This window comes from Triturus cristatus, chromosome 4_1 (assembly GCF_964204655.1).
Source record: "Triturus cristatus chromosome 4_1, aTriCri1.1, whole genome shotgun sequence".
In the NCBI taxonomy this organism is placed as follows: domain Eukaryota; kingdom Metazoa; phylum Chordata; class Amphibia; order Caudata; family Salamandridae; genus Triturus; species Triturus cristatus.
The window spans coordinates 334,042,472-334,062,657 of record NC_140585.1 but is presented as its reverse complement, the minus strand read 5'-3'; the positions used below and the strand labels follow the sequence as shown (position 1 = coordinate 334,062,657).

Below are 20,186 nucleotides of genomic sequence, written 5' to 3'. Positions count from 1 at the left end.
ACCTAATGAATTTTAGATTATACAGGAAGCAACAAGACTCCTTAAGTTATATGTCCTTGGAGAGCCCTTTTTGGCAAGTAAACAGCACTTTGCTAAGGGGAGTAACAGTGTTATCTGTAGCCAGTATAAACAGCCCCTGGACACTCAAAAAGTGTACCTCTATGTAAGCCTTCCATCAAGCCTCTCCCATGATGTAGAAATTCCTATTTGTTATTAAACTTACTGTTATTTCTTAATCCCTGAAATCTTTCCATTTGAAGCAAGCTTATGCCAATTTGTTGTGATGTCCACTCTACCATTTAAGGCTGCTTCTTAATAATACATGGTTTGAATTGTTTGAAATTTTATTTTTTCCCCATTTCATATCGATTGTTCTTATCAACATTTTCAACTTATAGGCTTTTGGGTATATTTCACATTTCTACATTTTTCTATTCTGAATAGCCATATAGTGTCCCATAGTAATTACATTTTATATTCCTAAATTCATCTTGTACATTAAATTAATCAGTGATGCCGACAGGATTTAAAGTTGTGACTTGCAGTTCACATGGATGGTGCCCATGATGCACTCAAATCCCAAAAAGCCATTTTGCTGGGACACATAGATACATACTAAATGGCCCATTCTGTGATACCAGTTACCTTTTAGCACCCTCATACAGATGGATGCTGTTAGCCTTCCATTCAGGTTTGAACTAATATGAACTCTTGTTCAATCAAGAAGTCATGTGCACACATTTCAGACTATACTTTGGTGCTCTCTACATAACCAGGAAGAATTTGAATTTTATTTGGTCCCCCGGATGGAAAGATGGGAGTATCTTTCCATCATCAAACAACTGACTAAATAAATTGGGGAGAACTGCATGCATACCAAAACTGCTTCGGAACCAGCGCACATTGGTTCCCTATTCCATTATATTAGGCCCTACCTCTCTTCACCCATAAAAAACACTAAATGAGTTTCTTTACTTTTCACATTAGATCCCTGTGCCCTCCAAATCAAAGTCACTCAAAGCCATGCATTACATGCAGGGTTATTTCTTGGAGTTATAAACTCCACAGTATGCTACGTTTGTTCCCAAATCTATACTGGGGCCTTCTTCAGGCTTGCACTTCAACTTAGTTTGCCTTTGCCCCATTAACACAAAGCAAAAAGTGTTCCAGTGCTGGGCTTCCCCGCCTCTCCCAATACTTATAGCAAAATGAAGGACCCGACCATTATTCCTGGGTTTAGTGTTAAAAAATAGACTTACATTTAGTGGCCTGAAAGGAATTCGGTCATGGTTCATATTCATTCCAGGAATAAGCACGGTCATTTTTCTGGGTCCCTTGAATCCTAGTACGTTGGTCTCCTGAAAACCAAACAATACATTGGTAAACATATATATTAACTTCTATAAAGACAAGTACTGGATTCCAATTGTATGCACAACTATTGTGAATTCAACAGTTTTGTTCATAATTCCTATTGGGAGCCTAATTGTAAAATTAAAATAAAACCACTTGTAAAAGAGCAGGTACACAAACATTGTACTCTTTAGAATTACTAATGGATCAGTTTAGTCCCATTGTGTTTAGAAAGCAAGTATACAAGATGCAAAGAACTTCCACAACCAAGACCCATTGGTCTGCAGCATTCAATCTGCTTCCTTTCTCTGCCACAACCTTACCAAACTGAGCTGCACTCCATACATGTCAGTCCTTTCCTTTTGTGTTCCTGACTGTGATGGCCCACACCTTATTACTGCATGTTTCTCTTGCCTCCTCTTCTAATCACCATATACCACTTTCTGATACAAATGGCTGTGTGGTCCTGCCTGTCCCCTGACTTTGTGCATCTTGTCCACACTTTGCACCATATGGCTTCAACTGCTTACCGCACCCAATTTGTGTCCATTCTCACCGCCACTACTAGATGTTCCACATCCTTCAGGCCTCCCTGGTTCCAATGTAAATGAAAGTATAGCTGGGTCACCTTGGCAGATCCTCCTTTAGGTTTATGATCTTTCTTTAGCGATTCAACAATGAGACCGTGTATGTTTGTGAGATCATGCTCAAAATGCATCTCCTTCATTTTTAGCTCTCGCACTTGCACTAGTGCCTGTGGGTTGTTATCCAAGAGAACAGGAGGGGGCACTGCATCCTTTTCAGTAGGTTTGTGACCCCTCATGAGCTGCTCTCTACTCCTGCTGGTGAGAGAGGGGCTGTAGAGTTTAGAATTTAACAGATGAACAAGTTACCTCCGGTAATGCACTATCTAATAGAGACTCTATATCTAGCTGCATATTCCTTATCTTTGAATTTCCCAGGCGTCAAGCTGGATTCTGAAACTTTTCCTGAGCAATACCCTTGGCGGCTCCGCATGACGTTGGCGACGCTGGTTATGACGTTGTGGTACCTATATAGGTGCCACCCAGGGGCACGTATGTCAGTACTTTTAGTTTTTTACACGCCAGAAGAGCAGAGCCACGAAGTAAGTGACGTAGTCATGTGCAAAACTAGGACCCTGAAAAGGGGAGTAACCCTAGCCCTACAACATTAGTCCGGAAAGCAGGGAGGCATGGGTGGAGCTGTAAGGAATCTGCAGCGAGATAAGTCTCTCTACCAGATAATGCGTTACCAAAGGTAAGCAACTTGTTCATCTGATAGAGACTTCTAGCTGAAGATTACTTACCTTTGAATTATATACCCAAGCCGTACCATCCCGGCGGTGGGCTGCGGCCCAATACCTTAAACTAGGAAGTCCTGCAAAAACAAACAGGCAAAACGCCCATCCCTGCAGACCCGACTGTCCAGGCAGAAGTATGTGGCAAACATGTGCAAAGATACCCACGTTGCTGTCTGACAGATGTCCAGGACTGGGACACCCAGAGCCAAGGCCTTAGTCGCAGCCTTCCCCCTGGTGGAATGGGCCCTTATTCCCTCAGGGGGCTGCTTCTTTGTCAGGGCATAGTAGATCTTAACACAGAGAATGACCCAGCGAGAGTTGATCCTTTTCTGCACTGCCCTTCCCTTATTAGCTCCCACGTACCCCACAAAGAGTTGGTGGTCCACCCGAAACTCTTTTGTACAGTCAAAGTAGAACGGCAACGCTCTTGTTGGGTCCAGTTGGTGGAGACGCTCCTCCTCTTTAGAGGGATGTGAGGGGGCAAAGAAGGCGAGCAACGTGATGGATTGACCCAAATGGAATAGGGTCACAACCTTTGGGAAGCACCACTTTGTCTGGAAAAGACATAAGATAGGGAGGCGTGCAAGAGAACGCCTGCAACTCACTCACTCTCCGGGCAGATTTAATTGCCACTAAAAAGGCTGTTTTGATGGTCAACAGGGGACAGTTATGTAAAGGCTCTAAGGGAGAACACATTAGGTAGGTGAGGACCAAATTAAGGTCCCACTGTCGCATAAAAAAGGCAGTTGGTGGAAACAAGTCAGCCAGCCCTTTTAGAAACCTATTTACAATTGGAGACTTAAAGAGAGGACTGGTCTGGCAGCTGCAAAAAAGCAGAGCAGAATGGTAACCCTTGATAGTTCCCAAAGCAGAGCCCTGCTGGGCACAGGTCTGAATAAATAAAAGTACAGTGGAGAGAGTAGCAGAAAGAGGGTCAATAGACATTTCTGTACAGTATAGTACAAATTTCTGCCAACGGCAGGTGTACCCTCTTAGTGGAGGGCTGCTTGGCCGCCATAAAAACATTACATACTTCGGGAGGAAGGTCAAAAGCCATCAACTGTCGCCGCTCAATCTCCACGCATGGAGGCGCAGAGTTGACAGGTTCGGGTGGAGAACCCACCCGGCGCGCTTCGACAGAATATTCTCCCGATGGGGCAGTCTGATTGGAGGATTGATGCTCATCTTCAGAAGTTCTGAATACCAGACACTCCTCGCACAGTCCGGAGCCACAAGAATGACTTGGGACTGATCGCTCCTGATCTTCTTCAGAACCCTGGACAGGAGTGGTATGGGCGGAAAGGCGTACAGAAGGCCTGAGCTCCACTCGCGACGAAAGGCATCGCCGAGCAATAGCCGCCTTGGAAACTCCAGTGCGCAGTATTGCTGACACTGCGCGTTTTCTTCAGAGGCGAACAAATCTAACCAAGGTTCTCCCACTGATCAAAGAGACATTGTGCCACCTCCGACTGGAGACGCCATTCATGATCAGCTAGGTATCGATGACTAAGTTCGTCCGCCCTGTCGTTTAGAGAACCTGCCAGGTGTTGAACCACCAGGGTTATGCCCTGGTGTTCCAGCAATGTCCCGAGACACAGGGCCTTTAGACAAAGGGTCCATGACCGCCCCCCGCCCCACCCTGCTTGTTGCAGTACCACATGGCGGTGGTGTTGTCCTGCACTAGATTTCCCTTGACAGAGGGAAGAAATGCTTTCAATGCCAATCGAATTGCTCGGAGCTCCAACAAATTTGTGTGGAGCCCCGACTGCACCGGAGACCAGTGTCCCCTGATCTCCACCTCTCCCAGATGGCTGCCCCATCCCAGAAGTGACACATCTGTCATGACTGTGAGATCTGGTTGGGGAAGGGAGAGGGGTCTGCCCTTGACCCAATAGCAGTTTGTCAACCACCACTGCAGATCTCTTGCAGTTCCTTTCGAGATCTGGACCACGTCAGGGAGAATTCCCTGAATGCTGAGCCCACTGGAACTTCAAGTCCCACTGCAGAACCTGCAAACGCCACCTGGCATGCTTTAGTAACAGGATGCAGGAGGCCATGAGGCCCAGCAGCATCAGAGTCCGTCTCACCGAAAACCAGGATAGAGTCCGAAACATCGGAATCATAACCTGAATATCCAGGACTCGCTGCTCTGGAAGATAGACCCGAAACTGAACTGTGTCCAGAACAGCTTCGATGAAAGGGAGCTTCTGAGAAGGAGTCAGGTGTGACTTTGGCACGCCTATATAGAACCTCAGCGAATGCAGGAGGTTCGCCATAGTCTGAAGGTGGGAGAAGACAGCCTGGGGCGAGGACGCCTTCAACAGCCAGTCGTCGAGGTAGGGGACGACTGACACCTCTAACCTGCGCAGATGAGCTGCGACCACCTCCATCCCCTTGGTGAACACCTGAGGGGCGCTGGTAAGGCGAAGGGGAGCACGGTAAAAAGAAAGTGCTCACGGCCTACCTTGAACCGTAGGTAACCCCTATGGCCCGGCAAGATGGGGATAGGAAAATGCACATCCTGCAGGTCTAACGCTACCATCCAGTCTTCTTGGTCTGAAGCAGACAAGACCTGACCTAGAGTGAGAATCTTGAATTTCTCCTTCTTGGGGAAGAGATTGACGGTCAGAAGATCTAAAATGGGCCGCAACCCTTTGTTCTTCTTCAGAGATGATCTGCAAGACCCACTTGTCCGATGTTATGGATCTCCAATGGGGGAGATGATGATGGATTCTCCCGCGAACTGGAGTGGTGTGGTCTTGTCTTGCAGAGTCAGACTAGGAGTGCTTGTAGGCTGCGGCTGCCGAGGCAAGGTGGCCGACTACTTCTGGCTTCCATTCCTATGCCGGAATGAACCACGTTCATTTCCTCGCCCGGCTTGGGAAGCCTGCGCAGAACCATGGCTGAGGTAGGGCTGACGCCCTGGAAACCCCTTCCGTTCCCAAGAAAAGGGTGAAAGGTAGACTGGCCACGAGGAGTAGAAGAGAGGCCCAAGGATCTGGCCGCAGCTCGTTGAACCTCACTAGGGCCGAATTTGCCTTTCCCCCAAAAAGGCGTGTTCCATCAAAGGGCCTGGACATCACATGAGAAGCCAGTTATCCTAAGCCAGACAAGGCGTCTCAAAGCCACTGTCGTGGAAATCTATTTTCCCAGCCAATCCGTCTTATCAAGCCCACGCTGTATAACAGCATGGCTAAAAATAATTAAAAAAAAGACTATGAAGCATCCAGTGGTAAAGCAAAACACTGGAAAGCATCTGTGCTGCAGTACAACATGGCTACAAAGCATTGCCAAAGCCAATAACTCTTATAGGAGAGACCTACTGGCTCTGCCAATGCTAGTTAATGGTTGGTACTGCTGCACATGGCCATTTTCAAACCATGCTTTCCGAACAGACTTGAGAGAACTTCAAGAATGTCCATGGGTTTTTTATTTTATATATCTTTTTACTGAAAGAGGTAAAGTGAAAATCAGCACATCATCACAGCATATTGCAATATTCATTGATGCACTGAGGTCATAGAGTAATTTCCGATTCACCACCATCTCCATTCCCAGGAGATCGGAGCGATGGCTGTGGGCGGTCCCAAGCCGAGGGCATAAGTATCAGGAGGGATTGGCACAGTAAACAAACTGCCTCCAACGTCGACCCACTTCCCGGGGCAGCACCTCCCTTCATAGACGGCGCTTTCAGCCAACATGCACCAATCCATATCTTTCTTCCAGGCTCACACACTGGGACCCTGGATAGCTCTCCATTCATGTGCAATGTTACATTTCGATACCATTAACCTCACAGTCATGAATATTTGGTCCATGTGGGCACAGTCCGTGGCCTCCTTTATATGGAGTAAACATCATTTCATCGAGGCCACCCCGGCACCCCCACATACTTCATTTAAACAAGAAATCACGGTACACCTATAGTTCTGAATTGTTGGACATTCCCAGATCATATGGAAAAATTTAGCATTTTGGTTACAACCTCGATGACAGTGGGGAAGTCGCTCTGCCCATCTGTGCTAGGGTGGTACAGGCATAGTAGCTACCAGGGAGAATTTTGATAGCATCAGACCCGGTCTGATGCTACCAATCCGATCTGCGGTTTTAGGAGACAAGGGTACCCCGATATGCGAACCTGGGGTAAATAATTAAGGGCAATGGTTCAGGTATGGCCTAAAGGTCCTATAGTGACCCAAGAAGGAGCACTTGTTCTTTAAGAAGTGAAGTCAATTCCGTAGAGAGCAAAAGACAAAGTACATAAAGGGTCATGTAGGTCAAAAAGAGGACAGGTATTTATTTTAACAAATTAAATTTTTTCAGTGCTCACATAATAAAACGCGTGGTGTGAAATAGTGATAGTGGTTAAAAAGACATCGCATTGACAACAATATAGTTGAATTCCATAATTGATTTTTACAAGTTATAAGCAATTCATGTTGAGGGGTGGTCGACGGCGTTTCGAACCCAATTATTGGGGTTCATCTTCAGGACAATGGTGAGCAAGTTGGTTTGAAAGTTAAACTACTTGTAGAGTTATGGTGTAGTTCCTAGATGCTCCAAAAATGGGAGGCAGGGGCTTCAGAAGGCTATATCAAATAAAAGCCAAATGAAAGAAAGAGTTTGAACCAAGTAGTTGTTGGTTAGAGCAGTTGGTCAGTACTTAAATTCGCCTGGAAAGTTTATTTAAACAAGGGGCTAACAGCCAGCCCCAGCAAGACGTCTGTCTGTTCGGCCTCAGGCTCCCATTCACTGTCCTGCGGCCCCTCAAAGGAAAATAAACTTTCCAGGCGAATTTAAGTACTGACCAGCTTCTCTAACCAACAACTACTTGGTTCAAACTACACCATAACTCTACAAGTAGTTTAACTTTCAAAGCAACTTGCTCACCATTGTCCTGAAGATGAACCCCAATAATTGGGTTCGAAACGCCGTCAAGCACCCCTCAACATGAATTGCTTATAACTTGTAAAAATCAATTATGGAATTCAACTATATTGTTGTCAATGCGATGTCTTTTTAACCACTATCACTATTTCACACCACGCTTTTTATTATGTAAGCACTCAAAAAATGTAATTTGTTTAAATAAATACCTGTCATCTTTTTGACCTACATGACCCTTTATGTACTTTGTCTTTTGCTCCCTACGGAATTGACTTCACTTCTTAAAAAACAAGTGCCCCTTCTTGGGTCACTTTAGGACCTTTAGGCCATACCTGAACCATTGTCCCTAATTATTTACCAATCCGATCTGCTGCATCCCTCCAGGCTCCTGCCTAACCCCCTCTCTGTTCAGCTACATGGCCCCCTCGCCAGAACCATAAGCTCCCATGTACTCAGCATCACCTCCTATGCTGACAACATACAGCTCATCTGCTCCCTAACTGTAAACAATTTTTACCACCCATGCAAACTTCGTCTGCTGCGTGACCTCAGTAGCAGACTGGATGAGTAGGAATTGCCTCAAACTGAACAGCGATAAAACCAAAGTGGTTATATTTGGCAAAGATACATCTCTGATCCCCGGCCTGATGGCCCTCCGAGCTAGGACTGACTCCCTCCCTTCCAATGCTGCTAGGAACCTTGGCATCACGATTGACAGGCAAATTTCCAAGTCCAACCACATCAACACGGTCGCGTCTACTTGCTCCAACACCCTCAAACCGTTCAGAAAAGTCTTCAAATGGCTCCCTTAAAATACCTGCAGATCCATCATGCCAACCCTCAATGCCAACAGGCTTAACTACTGCAACACCCTCTACGTAAGCATCACAGCCCCAAGCACCTAAAAGACATCCACTGGCTCCCAATCCACAAGTGCTCTCTATTCAAACTTCTCACACACACCTACAAAGCTCTACACAATCAAGGTCTTGACTACCCCAACAACTGCATCCTGTTTCACACCCCATCCAGACACCTCAGTTCAGCTACCCTGCTCCTAGCCCACGTCCCCTGCATACAGAGAGCCAGAGATACCGCCTTCTATTACATAAACCTCAAATCTAGAACAAGCTTCCCTACCGCAAAAAGCCACCAATTCAGTCCTCGAATTCTGAAAACACCTAAAAACCTGGCTCTTCCAATAGGTCCACCTCAGACAGGGATAGATCTTTATTCTTCTCAGGTGCCAGCATACCCTCCAGGGCGATTGCGTGCCCTACAAATATGTATATCCAAAAATAACGGTTAGAACTGGGGGTCTCTAGTTGGCAATGGTTTGCACCTTTGTCCAAATAGGGACCCTTGCTTCTAGTCAGGGTAAGGGGGTACACTTCTAAAATAACCCCTGCTCACCCCCTTGGTAGCTTGGCACAAGCAGACAGGCTTATCACAGAGGCAGTGTGTAAAGCATTTGTGAACACATTACAGTAATACAGTGAAAACACTACAAAAGGACACCACACCAGTTTAGAAAAATAAGTAATCCAGAATACAGTTATCAAAATATCCACAAAAATAGGTTAGTCTCTTATTTTAAGTCTCTAGCAACAAATAACTCCACCTGGAGTTATCATGACGTCAGAACAGACCGAAATCCCAAAGTACGGCGCTGCACGCAAGGTGCGCGGCATCGGGCATGGAGTCAAACAGACCCACAAAGAACAGTTCCTTGGAAATGATAAAAAATAAAGATGTCACACGGCGTTGGGCAGGGTGCTGGACTTGGCCCGCCTTGCAGGGTCATCCCGAAACATTTTGGCCTTCCCCCTAGTCTTTTTCCTGACATAAGGTTGGTGGTTTCAGGACTCTGGGCACTTTAGCGCTGGTTAGCAGTGCAAAGTGCTTGTGCTTTCTGCCTTCCATAGGCTTACATTAGGACCCCCCCCCCCTTATGGGATATCTCCCCCATTGTAGTAAAAATGTAGGCCATGTTTGGTATGTGTGAGATGGAAATATTAAATGCTGCGCAATGGTGTGCATAGATTTATTTTCACCATTGTGGAAATGCCACTTTTAAACTTTGGCATTTTGGTGTGCTGTGTGCTTGCCTTGTGGAAGTCTGGCTCCGCCCCCTGGGGTGTGTCTCTCTCCTACACCCCAGCTCATGAAGGGAGGACGGAAGTCTGGCAGACAGGGTGCTCTACACTTCCCCCAAAACCAGTTGGGACCGGTTTCCCCAGAGACCCTTCCAGAAGCTTCTGGCCCTTTCTGGTAGGTGGGGTGAGGGGTGTATATATAGAGGAGCTGAGACTCCATGGGGGTGTGCTTGGACTTTGATTTGGAGGGGACACTCTGTCAGGAGGTACCGCCGCAAGGGCCTGCGTGCTGGCCCCTGTGCCGACCTGTACCCCTCTGCTGTCTACAGGGCCAGGGAGAGCCCTTTGCTGGAGTGAAGACTGCTGTGCCAGGAGGAGTGCCACATTATGGGGGTTGACTCTTCCAAAGAACTGCTGTCCTGTTCTGATGAGCTGCCCTACTGCCTGCTGATCTTACAAGCATTGACTGCTCTTCTGCTTTCCTGAACCCAGTACCTTTTGAGGGCTATAACGGTATTTCCAGCTCTGCCTGCCTTCTAGCGCCTCGGGTGCGCAATATTTCAAGTGTCCAAGCGAAGAACAGAGCGTGGTTCCTGCACCGGCGTGCTGCCAGCGTGATACGAGGGAATCCCAGCGTGTGGGATCCCCCCCTGTGCTGCTGATCGAGGAGCGGGTGCCCACCCCGCTTTATATTTCAACTTAACGGGAGCCTCCCCAGTATTGCCATCCTTCGCGTGTGCCCACCCCACTGTGTGCTTCAACATAACAGGAGCCTACCCCGTGTTGCTCTCCTTTGCGGGTGCCCACCCCGCTGTTGCCGCAGCCGGTATTCATTTTAAGAGCGGAAGCCCACCCCACATTGGCGTTGTTTTGAATGGCGGGAGCCCACCCCGCGTTATTGCTGCGTGGCGGGAGCCCACCCCGCACAGAGGAATCCCCGAAGTTCACCGCCGCCGGCCCGGGAGTCCCGGAGCACCACGCGGGCTCCCCCGCTGACGTCAGAGGGGAGCCGTGCTAGGATTGGTGCCAGCGCCGGGAGTTGCCCGGCAACAGGGAGGCGGGCTCCGAAGGAGAGAAGTTCCGGAGTCCCGGCGTTGGAGCCTCGAGGGCTCCTGGGGCTGCCGCAGAGACCGGGAGAGCAGGAGACACCCTGCAGAGAAACCGCCAGTGAGAGGGGAGTCGGAGCCTCGCGGGCTCCACGCCGAAGTTCGGAGCCTCGCGGGTTCCGCAGGAGGGAGCCCGGGTGAAACCAAGTGAGGTGCGGTGTGGCTAATGGTGAGCGGGGATCCCGAAGGTCGGTGAGAGCCCCGCGTGTGCCAGCAAGAGGAGCCTGAGCCCACCCCGCCTGCGTGCTTGCAGCCGAAGGAGGCGCCGAGGGAGAACTCCTGAGCCTCACGAACCCCGGTAACTTCAACCAGAGGGCCCGGTGAGTGGGGGCTTCAGGAGGGCACAGTGTTGGTGCTCGCGAGGCACCAGAGAAGTTGGGCCGCAGTGGTAAAAAGCCAGTATCCCTCCTGACTACACAGCGGCGCCGCAGTTGCCGGCCGCTGCAAAAGTGATTGGCAAAACTAATTCCAGAGCCCCCCCCCCCCCCGAGTGGGGCTCCAAGGGGCACAGTGGTGCCAGACCGGCTAGTGCATTGTTTGCCTGGTTTCCACAGCAGCACCGCAGAAGCGGGCAGCTGCAACGATTGGGTACTTTTGAATTTAGTAGTCCAGAGTAGGGGCTCCCCAGGCGCAGTGGCGCTAAAGGCTAATCTGCATTGGAATGGGCATTGATTTCAGGTGGGACTATGTGTGCACTACTATTCTGAGGTTATGCATAACGTTTTTCTACTTACACTGATGATGATGCCTCTACACGCCCATGTTTACGCCTAATGCTAAATATGGTTTATGCCTCATTCTAATGGGAGGGTGCACAATGTATTCAGGCTGGTGCTTGCCAAATGTTATTTATGCCCCATGATTGTGGGATAATGTATTTCTATGCCTTATGAGTATGCATGATATGCTTATCTTTTGCATAGGTTGTTTATGCTAATGTTATGAGAAGTGCCTTGATACCTGCATAAGATGATGTGGGCTGATAACGCTTTTCCCCTAATGCTTTCACTGATGATTTTGTGCATAATGTGTCTGATGCCTACTGCTAATGTCAGACAAGGATGGTTTAGGTTATACATATTCTCTTTCATTTATGCCTAATGTACCTCTACTAATGAGGTATGCCGAATGTCACGCCCAAGGTGTTGCTCATGTGATCATGCCCAATGTCATACTATGAGGATTAGATGATGCCTAATGCATATGTTATGCCTAATGTGGTTTTTGCTTATTGCAATGATGCTAAGTTCCCTATTTTACCAGTAACTACTGGCCGTTTACTTTTACTACTGGCTGTTATACACTTATGACTGGTGGTTTTGCATTTACTCTCTATGCTTTATGCTGGGTCTGGCAGCGACCCGATTGGCGCTGCCTTGTACATAATTCCCTGTAAATTGCTACCCGGTGCCAGTTGGCACAGTGTGAATATGTCTGTGATTGCATTCTAATGTGTGTTGCATAATACAAAAGTTATTTTCATATAACCTGGTGTGGAGCCTCTTTTGTAGTGTGCCTGGTGTGTCGCTGCTGTGAGTGGGCTGCGCAGATGCTTTACACATTGCTCCGAAGATTAGCCTACCCACTCAGCGCCAGGCTACCCCGTTTCTAACAGAGGGGATGCTTCGTCGGCATCGAGCAGCGTCTCTTCCTTACGACCCAAAGGGAGGTGAAGCCTCTGTTCCTTACTGCAGGGGAGGCGAGACGTCTGTTCCTTATGACGGTACGGTGTCGATGGATTTGGGAGTCACCCATGTTGAGTATCGGCTCCGCGTTGATGAAGCACCGGTGTCGGAGTCGATGTAGCGCGGAGTCAGCGAGTGTCGGGCCTACAACGCAAGTCGGGCGGTGCGTTGTGCTCTTCACGAGCGGTGCCCACGGCTTTGATGCAGGTTACTGCGTCGCTCACCGGCGTCGGTGTTGCAATTTCCTTCTGTGGCAGCAAAAAACAGCAGTTCCAGATGCAGAGAGACAGAAGAAATTAAGTCTTTGTATCCCTGAGACTTCAGAACAGGAGGCAAGCTCAGTTTCAAGCCCTTGGAGATCTTCTTCCTCAAGTGGATAACAAAGCAAACAGCAAAGTCCTTTTTCTCCTTTCCTTGGCAGCAAGTAGCCACTGTAGGCCAACCCCAGACAGCAAACAGCAAAAGGGCAGTATTCTTCCTCAGCTTCTCCGGCTCTTCTTCTTGGCAAAAGGTTACGCTTGATTTCCAGAAGTGATCTAAAAGTCTAGGGTCTGGGCCCCTCTTTTTATACACCAAAATCCTTTGTTCTCTGAAGGCAGAGAGTGTCTGTACCTGGCCAAAACCAGTTCTGTCCTCACTGGTGCAGCTTCCTGGCAGGAGGTGGAGACAGCATTGTTGAAGGCAGACCAGGCCCATTCAGGTGAAAAGGAAATCTCCTCCCCTAACTCTAAATGCAGCCCAGGTCCCATTCAGCCCAGCCCTGACTCAGACTTCTGGAGCCACAGCCGCTCTCCAGCCCCTGTCATCGAAAGACAGACATGCAATACCCCAACCTAGCAGAGGCACACTGGAAGGTTTGGCAAGAAAATACCTCATTTCTAAAAGTTTTATTTCCAAACAGAGAACGAAAAGTCACCCTCACTAAAAGATGCACTTTAACATTCTGAGTTCAGGCATACTAATCTTTATTTTTCTAACTTGTTCTTTGGGCTAGTTATGTTTATAAGATGTTATAAACAAACTCCCCATTCTGTCCTATATCAGGACATGCCACACACATCAGGGCATGTCCTACCTTTCACATTTATTTTTTTATTTAAAAGGTTTTATATAGTGCTAGCTCCACCCAGGGGTATCAGAGTGCTTTGTATGAAGATAGTACAGGAATAAAAACAATTGTTCCAAATGCAGCATTCAGATTAAAGAGAACACATTGAATAATATAGGTTGCAATGATAAATAGGTAAAAAGGGAGCTATTTGCAAAACAAAAAGTGGCAAAGGAAATTACAAATTTTATACAGTCACAAGAGGTAAGCTCAGTAGTCTGCGTATAGCGGGTAGGCTAGGCGTGAAAAAGAGGGGGGTAAAAGTAGAATGAGGGGAGGAAGAGAAGGTGGAGAGGGGGTGAGGAAGAGGAAGAGGATGGGTAAGAAAGGTCGAAGAGGGTGACGCGGGTAGATAGGGGGGCGAAAGAGGGGAGAGAGTATAGCAAGTGAGATAAGAGAAGAATTATGGACCCCAATATTTGTTAAGCAGGTGCAGTTTGAGGCCTTTTTTTAAACGGACGTAAGAGGGGTTATATCGCAGGTCTTTAGGGAGGGCATTCCACATGTTAGGGGCCTTTACCAGAGAAGGAGCGAGATTGTGAGGCTTTCTTTTTTAGCAGAGGGGGGACGAGGAGGAGAGAGTTGGTGCTTCTTATCGGTCAGGAGCAGCCAGCTTTATTGAGTTTGTTTGAGAGGTAGATCGGGGTCTTTTGATGAAGGGCTTTGTGCGTAAAGCAGGCAATTTTGTAGGAGGACCTGCCTTCGACAGGAAGCCATTTAAGAGCTTTGAGGGCAGGGGAGATGTGATCAAAGCGTTTGCAGTCAGTTATAAACCTGGCCGCAAGGTTGAGAACAGATTTGAGTGGGGCAAGGTGAACTTTGGGGGTTCCGGAGAGGATAGCGTTACCATAGTCGATTTTTGAGAGGACTAGAGATTGGTCAACTGATTTGAAATCTTCAGCTGGAATGAAGGGTTTAATTTTTTTGAGATGACGGAGCGTGAAAAGTGCTCCCTTAGCCAATTTTGTTTTTTATGGGAATTGAGAGTTAGTTTGTTGTCAATGGTTCTACCCAGAGATTTAACTGATTTGGATAAGGTGAGCGAACAGTTGAAGGCATTAAGGTCAGAGATCCATGCTTGGATGGACAGTGGGTTGTTTTTAGGGGAGAAAATAATGATTTCAGTTTTATTAGGGTTGAGTTTGAGATGATTGGAGTGGAAGCAGGATTGGATCTTAGTCAAGGCGTTGTTAAGGTGCAGGACATCAGAGTGGGATGTAATTTTATAGTACAGTTGGGTGCCATCAGCATAGAGGTGGTAGTTGATTTTGGCTTGTTTAAGTATGACGGTAAGGGGTTCCATAAAGAGGTTAAAGAGAGCTGGAGAGAGAATAGATCCTTGGGGGACACCAAGGGAGACATGTGGGGTTAGAGAGGCAGTCTTGGATTTTGATTTGCTGAGTTCTATGTCGGAAGTAGGAGGCAAACCAATTAAGGACAGGGCCATGTAGGCCGGAACGAAATTTGAGTGTGTTAAGTAAGGTTGAATCGTTGACTGTATCAAATGCAGCAGTGAGGTCAAGGAGAATGAGTAGGCAAGTCTCACCATTATCCAGGGCGTGGTGGATATTGTCAACTATATTTAGCAATGCAGTTTCAGTGCTGCAGCCTTTACGGAAGCCGGATTGCAAAGGGTCAAGAAGGTTTAAAGTATCAATGTGTTTATCTAGTTGGAGTAGGGCACATTTTCCAAGGGCTGTGGAAAGAAGGGGGAGGTTAGACATAGGGCGGAGGTTGTTAGGGTCAGCTTTAGGATTTTTAAGAATGGGAGTGATTTGTCCGAGTTGGAGGGAGACGGGGATGCACCCCGAGGTAATGGAGGAGTTGATGATATTGGTCCAGTATGTGACAATGACGTGCTTTAGATCTTGGACAAGGTTATAAGGGAGAGGGTCTTTAGTGTGAGAGAATGGTTTTAATTTAGACAAGATGTTAAAGTTCGGAAACGGGGTGGAAATTGTGCCAGGAGGCATTATTTTTAAGCTGTTCATGGGCAAGATTGGTTTCAGGAGGGGTTGTGGTAGGTAGGTGTGGGGAGGAATCAGGGGGAAGAATCAAAGGGAGGGTGGCAATGAAGTAGCGTCAGAGGTACATAGGTGGTTGGGAGGGATCCGAGTTTGAAGGAAGGAGTGATCTATCTTGGCAATTTCTTCATATTTGATAGTGGAGGCCGTAAGCTTGAGGGAGGCAGAGGAAGTTTGATTTCTAACAATGTTGAACAGTTCTCTGGGACTATTTTTGGCACGAGCGTGTTGCGAATGGAAGAAGGATGCCTTTTCATTAAAATTGTACTTCTTGTAGGTAAATCTAGCGGCTCTGAGGAGGGCGAGATGTGAGGGAGAAGGGTGTTGTCTCCATGTTCTTTCATTGTTGAGAGCCGAGTTGAACCATGACTTGGAAGGGATTTTTTTTTTTTTATTTTATTTTTTTTAGAGTTTTTAGTTTAGGCAGGGCAATTTGATCTAAGTCCGCTGAGACAGTTTTGTTGAAATGCTCTGTGAGCTCATTGGCATTTAGAGAGAGAGGGGTGAGACGAAGTTGTGCTTGGAGTTTGGACTCTAATTTGCTAGGGGGGATAAGATAAAAATTTCTTGTCCATTTCACGGCTTTGGTGTTTTTAGATGGGGGGGGAGGGGGGGCGGAGCCGGGGGGAAGATTGTGAACAGAATGGGGTGGTGGTCCAACCAGTCAATAGGGATGATGTTGGATAGGGAGGCCAAGTCATTGTTAGTAATGATGGCATCAAGAATGGCCCCTTTAGAGTGGGTTGGGGAGTGACAGAGTTGTTTGAGGTCGCTTATCTCTAGAAGATTAGTGAGAAGATTAACTGTGGGGTTCTCAGGTTCATTCCAGTGGAGATTGAAATCTCCAAGGAAGAGATTTTTAGAGTTATAACGTGAGGATTGAGTAAGAAGGTCGAATAATTCTTCAGCGAAGGGAAGAGGGTCACCAGGAGGGTGGTAGATATTGTGCAGTCGAATCGGGGGAGAACCTTGAACCTTAAATTCGGCTCCCAGGTATTCGAAGGTTGAGTAGTCTGCATTTTTAGCTACAGAGAGTTGGAGTTCGTTTTTAAATACATTCAATACACCTTGCCCACAGGCGTACCTTGGGCCTACGTTAGGGGTGACTAACATGTAGAAAAGGGAAGGTTCAGGGCCTGGCAAGTGTGTGCACTTGCCAAGTCGACATGGCGTCCCAGACTGCACACAGGCTCTGCAATGGCAAGCCAGAGTTACATCTTACAGGCTGCTTCTGTGGGTGGCACAATTGGTACTGCAGCCCACTAACAGCATTTGATTTACAGGCCCTGGGCACACACAGTGCACTATGCTAGGGTCTGACAAGTAAATCAAATATGCCAATTAGGGAATCACTAACCCATAATTTACAAAGGGAGCACTTGCACTTTGGCACTGAACAGCAGTGGCAAAGTGCCCAAAGCATCTAGACCAGCAAAAAACACAGGAGGCAACAGCAAAAAAAATGGAAGGGAGACCCCCGCCAATGGTGCCAGGTCCAACAATAACATAACATTATATAAACCCTAGCCGCCACCACCACCACCACCACCACCACCACCACCACCACCACCACCACCACCACCACCACAGCAGGTTTAATATAAGAAAAAATCAATGGCTCTCATGGAAGAAGAGATTTTAACAACAATTTATGGTATGGTACTTGAATTAGCTAATGGTATCAACAGAGCTGTGATGCAATGAAACTAAAGACAGATGGACAGCTTAGTCACATCTCATACACAACGCAAAATGAAATGTGTTAAAAAGTGCTCGGTGCTCACAGGTGGTGATTCACCCATGAAAAATAAAATATTTTTTTTCATTCATGAAAGTGTGAATACAAAGACATTTGTGTAGTGGGGGGAAACGGGAGGTCATCCAGAATGATGGTATACAGCACTGAAAATAGAATGTCTGGGTTAATTGGCTTCTTGAACAAGTGAATTGCTAGTTGACAGTGCATCAACCCTAGCCAAGTGAACAAGTCATCATCCGGAGATGGATTCAATTAAAAGGCCAGGTGGAGGCTAGAAATTAACATACAGCAATTAAAAGAGTTATAAGGCAAGCCGCTGTGTTGTTAGTACAAAATATAAGTGTGAATGGCACTTACATTATAGAAGCCAGGGGGTATCCATAATTTATAAAGCCGCTGAGAAAAGAATTCCATAAAGGTGGCATACATAGAAAGAAATTTGTTACAATAATAGAAAAGCTCAAGAATTACAGCTAAGTATTTAAGCTGTAGAGAGGAAAACAGGTTATGGGAGGAGTTTAATGTGGGAACAACCCCTAGTGATGAAAAAATGTGAGCTGAAGATAATGGTAGCTTATCAATGGGAACCGCGTTGGGAGACGGGAGAAGGTGCCGGAAGGTTCTCGTGAAGAAACAGGACTGTAATCGGCACTGAAGAACAACTTCTATTAAAGTCAGTTGTGTACAGAAAGGGGGCCAGATTTGAAGGGGAGCATTAGGGGCACAGCCTCTGTAAGAAAAGCAGATCAATCTGCAGGAGAAAAGCCCTGCAGCATCAAAAAAGTGGTGCAAACCCCTGTACAGAACCGCAGAAAAAACGTGTGAAAAATGCACGAACGTTGAGGGGATTTACGAGCTCTCTTGAAAGCTTAACATTTTCTCATTAATGTTCTTTTTCAATTCAGAGGTGGATGTTACTGGCTGGAGAGATAGGGGATGTGTGACATTAGCAGATCTGTTCCCTAACAACACATTGATTCCTTCTCTATGCAAGCATTGTCAACATAGTCCAGGACATCTGGCTTACGGGCCCGGAGGCCCCCCAACTCTCAGCCCTGTTCAGGACACTCCTGGAATTTGGAGGGGGAAGACACTTGATATCCCTCTTATACAACGCCATGATTACGGATACACCCAGACCAGTGTCACAAGCGAGAGTAGTCTAGGAGGAGGATCTGGGTGCGCTCAGACACAGGGTGGAAGGACGCCGCAAACTTGTAAAAAGGGGCTCATGTAATGGGCGGTTTAAGCAAGCTCACTTTAATTATTTGCACTGTACATATGTCACCCCGGTGTTGCTGCACCACATAGAACCTACAAAACCAGACATATGTCCCAGATGTCAAACTACTCCGGTAACCTTCCTACATGTAGCTTGGCACTGTCCAATTGTATATGCCTACTGGGGCCGGGTGGTTGAAACACTACAGAATGTAGGAGGTGTGACACTAAGGCTAAAACCCACCACCTGTTTGCTAGGGATGCTCAAACAGCATAAGGGTAGGAAAATGCAATGGAGATTCATACAACTGGCACTATTGTTGGCAAAACGACATGTGGCTATAGCGTGGATGGGCTCTGTTGGCCCCAATGAGCAAAGATGGGGTAGAGACGTGAAAGAATGGGTGGTAGCGGAGGAGGTCAGGCTACGTGTGTGCAGGGTAGATGAATATGCAGAAGAAGATCCAGCGACATGGAGGGAGGCCATTGTGGATTTTGAGGCAGCGGTAGGAGGGCAGGTTCTGGTGGACTCAGGATACAACTAGGGGAAATGTAACAAGACCTGGACAGGATTCAGGAATAAGAATATAGAGTTTGCAATATTACCTGTACTGAACACACCGCCTGTATAACTAGGGGTCTTCAGGAGGGGGAAACTTCTCTGACAACTGCCAGGGACAGGGCAGAATGGTTCTTTATTCATAAACATTGTACAGTATACAACCATGAATGTATTTCAACAACTGTGAAATTGATAAATGACCACATTCTTAAAAAAAAAAGGTAGCATTGCCAGAGGCTAAAGGGTGATATAGGAATTCATTAAAGAACTAGTGAACAAATACGGGGTGGTGGGCTGCAGTTACAATTTTAATCCAAAGTATACTGTTGTAGTAACTTTATTTCGGTCGATCGACCATTAAAAGTACAGATACATACAAATAGAGAATAAAAATGCGTTTAAAACAATTAAATTAAAAAATTCTGCCTAATACGCCACATATACAACAGATAACGGGAAACAGCAAACACAATGGGAGGATGGGTGTCATAAGTCAATATCCTACAAGCATGTGTGAAATGCAAAAAACACAAGATCCTACAGATAGGAATCAACCAGCGTTTTCTAGGTACAGAATAGGCGGAACAAAAAAACAAAACGTGGGAGATATTCTCAGTATGGTAAGTGCATACAGGGCAAGCTAAAATATTTGATTTAGTCCACTTAGAAGTGAAAGATCTTATAGGAAGAGTGCCATAACGCAGCTGAATATACAGCTTACGGGCAGCTGGGGGTTCAATTAAGTCCATATAAACCTCGGCCCTAGGCTCTGTTTTTATTAGAAGGAACTCAGATGATAACCTCCCCACGGAGGGTGAACTCATTAGCGTCTGAAGATTTGACGTGTAAATGTAGGAAAGGAGTGTCTTCTTAGATATCCCAGCGCAATTGATCTCCGGGGTGTCCCATAATCCGGGGAAACCAAGCCGGGTACAGAGTGCTCTGATGTGCCTAAGCCAAGGGATCATTTTGGATCTGAGAGTAGGCCAAATCTCAATGAATTCAGCTCTATAGTCAGCCAATTCAGGGACAGACCATAGCCTCTTCCAGTACATAATTGGCCT

General features: G+C 46.8%; 1 protein-coding gene across 3 annotated transcripts in view; it reads right to left on the bottom strand.

Annotated features, from left to right (window-relative positions):
* TULP3 (TUB like protein 3) overlaps nucleotides 1-20,186 on the bottom strand; it is a 498,377-nt gene that overhangs the window by 21,862 nt on the left and 456,329 nt on the right. For all 3 annotated transcript variants that reach the window (XM_085652317.1, XM_085652315.1, XM_085652316.1), the window contains one exon: nucleotides 1,260-1,358. In XM_085652317.1, the coding sequence (XP_085508443.1) occupies nucleotides 1,260-1,358 (99 nt within the window). The remainder of the gene's footprint in view (nucleotides 1-1,259; nucleotides 1,359-20,186) is intronic.